Below are 6,972 nucleotides of genomic sequence, written 5' to 3'. Positions count from 1 at the left end.
TTCTACTTTGAAGGCTACGTTAATTTCAAGGTTAGGCACTTCGGAGAAGTCAAAGAAACCAATGATCCTGATTTGGATAAAGAGCCAACTTCTTTCTCTGATCGGAACTCATCAGATACGAATGCAACACTTGCAGAAATGGAAACTGTACCCATAAATTATGCATTCTAAACATTAAGTTATTCTGATATAACTAATACCCATTAGATCGAGAACATTATGCAGAATATGGAGTTGATGGCAGGTCAAATCACCACATACGGTGGATCTGCTGACGAAACATGGAAATTTGTAATTGACCAGTATTACAACACTGGTCTGCTATAATCTGCTTTCCCACCACATTTTTGTAACGTGTTTCCCTGTATTTTTTTTAAACTGTGAGATCAACACTGGGCAGGGAGTGTGTGGCAAAGTTGCAGTTGTTTATGTCTGATGTAGATTTGGGTGATAGGACGCCTTCTCAATACCTACGTCATTTGAGGACTTTAGTCGGGACTTCGATGACCGATAACGCAGTTAAAGCAATATGGTTATCCAGACTTCCAGTGGAAATTCAACCATTTTTGGAGATTGCTTCTGGAGCAGTCAATACAAGAGGTAGGTGAACTAGCTGACCGCTTATTTATTAGCCATTCACAGCAACGTGTAGCTGTGATTACAGATGCACAAACCTCTGAGATTGAAACAAAGAATGCTGATCTGCGTCAAATGCGTCAAGATATTGAAGCTGTTTCAAAGCGTTTGGATAAGCTTCAAATGTATCATAAGAAGGAAGTGTCGTTTAGAAGACGACAAGATAACTTATGTCGGTTTCATAGACGCTACGGAAGTCATGCGAGGAGGTGTATATCGCCATGTAATTTTAAGTCGGGAAACGATACGGGCGGTCATTAATGGCGACTAGTGACAAACGCCCAAATAACTCACGCCGCATTTACATCACGTCGGGGTCACCAATGTGGGAGTAGTAATGATTATGATAATATATTTAATTAGAAACTCCCAACATAATAAAAAAATATAAATTTATTAACTATAAAAATATTTCGATATCAAAAATAAACATGACATGTCCCATCGTTTTTTTACAAATAAAAAAATCAGCCTGCTTGATATCGCCACAGTTATAACTAGTGGTACAAGGCATCGTGCCATAAGGCAAATACCTGGATCTCTCGTGCCGAAATTTAAATTTTTTTGAAAACTGAAAAAATTAGATTGTTTGAAGAATTTAGAAATTTTTGATTTATAAATTTTAAAATTTCTTGAAAATTATGAAACCCATATTCAAATTGGTTGATTGACTTACTGTCAGACATTGACTGAAGACATTCGTTTGAATTATATAAATATAAACTTTGGTACCCCTTAAAAAGTATACAAGAGTTTGGGCTTAATATTAACTTCCCGTAGGGTAGTTATAGTAATGGGCCAAAAATCGAAAATGAAAATTTCTGATGCATATCGTCACGTTTGAGAGGTTTCTGAACATTTTTCGTCCACGGGCGCACTGATCAATCGATTTGAATGGTTCAAAAAACATTCGATTCCTATTGATAGGGATCGCGCTGATTAGTTTTTGGCAAAAGCAGGTCCAGCCATTACAGAGATACGGAGCAAATAGTGTAGAAAATAGAAATCCAGTTTTCGAGAGAATGGAGCATCCGATTTGAATGATCTAAAACACATTCGATTCCTATTGATAGGGAGATGTGCTGATCAGTTTTTGGCAAAGGCAGGTCCAGCCATTTCGAACATACAGAGCTAAATGTGCAAAAATAACAGTTTTTGAGTGAACTAAGCGTCCGATTTGAATGATTCAAAGAACTTTCTGCTTGTTTTAACAAAATCATTGCTTTTAGAAAAAAAAGAGTTTTGTTTCAATTTTTTTTTTCAAAAGATTTTAAAAATTCTGACTAAAGTTCTAATATACTTTAAACAAAATAATTTCAACTTTGCAATTTAGTTTCTATAATTTTTATATAAATATTAGACAATGTTACAATATATTTATAAATATATTTATAATAATATATTTTAAAACATTTAATATTCCTAGAACATTTTGTTACGGTACGGGAAGTTTCAGCAATTTGCCTTAAGGCTAGTTAAAATCTCTATTCGATGTGCATATGTCTAATGATAATTTTTGACCACCAAATAGCATTTTAAAACTTCCCGAAGAAGTTTATGTTTTCATAGAAAAATTTGCTAATTTTGTTTTCTCGACGTTTCAAGCCATTCTGAATCGCATGAGACCAAATTTGGAAAAAGTATGTGAATGTAAACAGATTTTTTATCTTATATCAACGTTTTCTCAAAAACGCCTAAACTGATTTCAAAATTGTATAATTATTCGATGTATCTTGATGAGGACTTTCGTTTCTCAGTTTTGTGCGATGATCGGCCAAGTCGTTTCTCTGTAAATAGCAGAAAAGTTAAAAATATTTCGTCCACGTTTTAGCCCGCAGTTCTGAAAATTCAAAAACTGTTCGAAAGATATTGGTTGGGAATCGACCTGATTAATTTTCGGTAGAGATCGGCCGGGCCGTTTTCTTGTAATAAAGTGTTAATTTTTTTTGACGATTTTTATAATTAACTTCCCGAAGGAGAAGTTTCTGTTTTCATTAAAAAATCCGATTCGCTAATATTCTGTTTTCTCGACGTTTCAAGCCATTCTGAATCGAATGAGACCAAATTTGGAAAAAGTATGTGTGTGTGTATGTGAACAGATTTTTTGTCGTAAATCCACGTTTTCTCAAAAAGGCCTGGACCGATTTCAAAAACTTAAAAGTCATTCGATGTATCTCGATGAGGACTATCGTTTGTCAGTTTTGCGCTACGATCGGCCGAACCGTGGGCCAAGTTTTTATTTTTGGTTGAAGTGGGCCAAGTTTTTATTTTTGGTTGTAAAATGGTAAAAAATGAAAAAACAATCTTATTTTTTTGTAGTTGTAAGGGTACTCCAAAATGCTTTTTATCATAGCAGATGCTTGCAATTATGTTGGAAGTATCTCTGTTTTTGAATGGCAAAAGTGGGACACACAAATTTTTATCTGAAAAAATGCTGCTATATTCTTTAAATTATTACTCTGAGAGTTTTCAAATATGCTGATTACGAATCTGTTGTCAAATTTACAAAATTCAAAATCGTTGACTCCAAATGAAGGGTAGAAATTGAAAAAACAGTTACTTCAGTAAAAATGTTCATTTAAATTCTGAAAAGAATTTCAGACATGGAATGATAAAATTGTTAAAAAACAAAACATTTTGCAACAATCAAGCACAGATTCTAGGCGTAATTGTTGCACGTCAAGTCGTTGCAGTTGGTCATATCGCACTCGAAGGAGTTTTTTTAACTTCCCGAAGGAGAAGTTTATGTTTTCATCAAAAAATCCGATTCGCTAATTTTATGTTTTCTCGACGTTTCAAGTCATTCTGAATCGAATGAGACCAGATTTGGAAAAAGTATGTGTGTGTGTGTGTGAACAGATATTTTGCCGCAAATCGACGTTTTCTCAATAATGGCTGGACCGATTTCAAAAATTTAAAAGCCATTCGATGTATCTCGATGAGGACTAGCGTTTATCAATTTTGCGCGACGATCAGCCAAGCCGTTTCTTTGTAAATAGCAGAAAAGTGAAAAATTTTTCGTCCACGTTTTAGCCTGCAGTTCTGAATCGATCTAGAAAATTCAAAAACCGTTCGAAAGATATTGATTAGGAATCGTGCTGATGAGTTGTTGGTAGTGATCGGCCGGGCCGTTTTCTTGTAATAAAGTGTTAAAAAAAATTTTTTCGACGATTTTTATTATTATTTTTTTGACGGTAGATACCATAGTCTTCTAGATCATACTAAAATATTACGGCTCTACGACAATTGGTTTAACTTTAAAAATTCGTCAAAGTTTGCAAAACTTGGTATTGTTTTTTTGTCATTTGTCAAAATTAGACCTTTCATCGACGTTTTCTCAAAAATGCCTGAACCGATTTCAGAAATTTAAAAGCCATTTGATGTATCATGATCAGGACTATCGTTTGTCAGTTTTGTGCGACGATCTGCCAAGCCGTTTCTTTGTAATTTGAAAAAAAGTGTTAAACTTTTCGTCCACATTTAAGCTCATACTACCGAATCGATTTTAAAAAATCAAAAACTGTTCGAAAGATATAAGTTGGGAATGATACTGATTAGTTTTAGGTGAAAATCTACCGAGCCGTTTTCTTGTAATTCGTTGTCGAAAAAAACATTTGACCCGATTTTTATGAAACGTTTTTTGGTGATATACGATCACGATATACTCGTATATCATGATCTTATACAACTTATTGGAATATTACGACCTTACGACAAGTAGTTTAATTTAAAAAAATCATCAAAGTTTAAGAAAATAAGTAGTTTTTTTGACGTTTGTTAAAATTAAAATTTGACGATTTTACTTGGTATAACGATAGAGTACTTGGTTTTAATGAACATACTAAACCATTACAGTCCTACGGAAACTGGTCCGATTAAAAAATTATTGATTTTTGAAAATTTGCTTTTAGAAAATACTCCGAGTTAACGTTTTCGTTCGTTTTCAATTATGTGTAATAAATCCACTCGGAATACTTTAATCACTCATAAATTAATTTAGTTTTTATTGATTAAGTCGATTAATTACACTTATCGGGAAGTTCATGTAACTTGCCTCAAGGCTAAATACCAAACCAACTAGTTTTGACAGCTATGCCAATATCAATCTATTGAAAATCATGACAAAATCGTTGTCTTCACTTGAAGAAATCGTGGAATTTCATTTTTTGCCTTTTTCACAGCTTATTATGAAGTATTGGTCTTCTTGGAAACTTTCGCTGGTACTTGCAATTTTTGATCCGGTGCTGCTTCTGCCGCGACTTTTCTGTTTTTAGGGGATGTATTGAGGCGTTGAGAAGACAATCTGCTAACGTTGGTAACAGCTGAAGCAACAATCTTCGATATTTTATTTATTTTCACTTCCTTCAAAGCAATAATCAACTGTTCATAATTCACCACTTTTTTGGAGTTTTCTGTTTTCTTAGGAGGCATTATGACTGAAGAGATAAAAATAAGTAAATAAGACGTACGATTAATTAATAAAAATATTATACTGTGAACTATAACAGAACTAGATTCTTCACCGTGAAATGTGTTTATAATGAAATTAAACGCCTTAAAAACAAAAAAAGCTGTGCGTATAGATTCAATTTCAAGCATAATGCTTAAAGAACACCCCAGAGAAGGATTTATTTTACTCTCTTACATCTTTAACGCAATTCTTAGACTCAATTATTGGTTGATATTATTCAAAACCTCTACGGTTAAAATGATCCCAAAGGTAGAAAAAGATCCGAACAAAGTCATTTCATATAGACCAATAAGCCTGCTTCCAATAACATCTAAAATATTCGAAAGACTTCTGCTAGCAAACATCACAAGGACTACTAACCTAACAGTGCCATCCAATAGTGGACACTATTAATAAAGCTTTTCAAGGGAAGGCAGCAAATACTGCTCTGCTGCTTTCATAAACGTGAGCCAAGCATTTGACAAAGTTTAGCATGAAGGCCTTCTCTAATACAAAACCGGAAATTTATTGCCATCATACAAGATGTTTTTCGAGTCCTACCTTACTCGCAGAAAATTTCAAGTCAAGGTTGGCGATACTACAACTGAGCCGAAAGTAATGATAGCAGGAGTCTCCCAGGGCAGTGTTTTGGGGCCATTCTTTTGCCTTATTTATACTAATGACTTTCCCACATTGAGAAACACCACCTGCTGCATGTTTGCGGATGATATTGCTGTTTTGGCAGTTGCGCAAGATCCAACCGATGCAACTTTTAAACTCCAAAATCATCTTGATAAAATAAATGAATGGTCCAAAAACTGGAAAATAAAAATAAATCAAACAAAATCACAACATATAACATTCACGCTCAGGAAACAAAGCTGTCCAAAAGTAACGCTTGATAGCGACGAAATTCCCGAAAACAACGTTATCAAGTACCTAGGCCTGCACTTAGATTCTAAGCTCACCTGGAGATTACATATAAACAATAAAATACAGCAAATAAAAAATGCAATTAGTTAAATTGGCTTTTAGGTAGAAAGTCAAAACTTTCACTGTATAACAAAGTTTTAATCTACAATTCAGTGTTGAAACCGGTGTGGGCGTACGGCATAAAACTGTGGGGATGCGCTAGCAAATCACATATAGCCAAGATGCAGAGAATGCAAAATAAAATACTCAGAACTCTAGTCGACGCTCCATGGTTTGTAAATGAGCATATGATACATAAGGACTTAAAAATACTATATATAAAAGACGTCACTAAGGAAAACGTCTGCACGCATCTTAACAAAATCGCAATACATACCAATAAACTACTAAAACCACTTGTGAATGAAAATACAAGCCGAAGTCTCAAAAGAAAATGGCCTACTGACCTGACCATGTAATCTCTGCCTGACTTTCTCTACTTAGGATTAACTCAATGGAGGCATCCTAACGTACTTATTTTTCTTAATTTGCTTATAATTATATTATTTGTATTTATTTATAATCTTTGTTTTTGTATCTTTTTATTTTTTTTACTTTATTTATTTATATTTATTTACGTTTATTTTAAATAATTTATTTAATTTTTTATTTTTTGTGTATACGTCACACATTAGCTTATAGCATATGTATACTGATTGCTAATTATAAATAAAAAAATGCATACTTACTAGTATTTTTCTGGTTAAAATCGATGACAAATCACGTAAGAGCGTACGACGCTAAAAACTTTTTGAACGAAATTCTTAGCGCGTTTCTCTGTACAGTGCGAGAGTAGATTTATAACCTGCAAATGTTTTTTAAAATTGAGCAAGTATCAGAATATGATAAATATGTGCATGGTTCGACATACATGCCACTAATATTAGAGCTATTCTGCTGGCCCACACAAACTA

General features: G+C 33.7%; 1 protein-coding gene across 1 annotated transcript; it reads left to right on the top strand.

Annotated features, from left to right (window-relative positions):
• The first annotated feature begins 428 nt into the window (after window positions 1-428).
• Window positions 429-897, top strand: LOC113389275. Its single transcript, XM_026626326.1, has 2 exons — window positions 429-600; window positions 665-897. The coding sequence occupies exons 1-2, from the start codon at window positions 429-431 to the stop codon at window positions 895-897; spliced, it is 405 nt and encodes a 134-aa protein (XP_026482111.1).
• The last annotated feature ends 6,075 nt before the right edge of the window (window positions 898-6,972 follow it).

The sequence above is a fragment of the Ctenocephalides felis genome, unplaced genomic scaffold (genome assembly GCF_003426905.1).
Source record: "Ctenocephalides felis isolate EL2017-DRISC unplaced genomic scaffold, ASM342690v1 CF-g0.4_SCAFFOLD_03573, whole genome shotgun sequence".
Lineage (NCBI taxonomy): Eukaryota > Metazoa > Arthropoda > Insecta > Siphonaptera > Pulicidae > Ctenocephalides > Ctenocephalides felis.
The sequence above is the reverse complement of the archived record's forward strand: the minus strand, read 5'-3'. Positions and strand labels throughout refer to the sequence as shown.

Bases quoted from the DNA above. Each gene is read 5' to 3' on its own strand.
- LOC113389275 (XM_026626326.1), top strand. From the start codon at position 429: ATGTCTGATGTAGATTTGGGTGATAGGACGCCTTCTCAATACCTACGT. The intron at 601-664 runs GTAGGTGAACTA...CTGTGATTACAG, and splicing joins TGGAGCAGTCAATACAAGAG to ATGCACAAACCTCTGAGATT.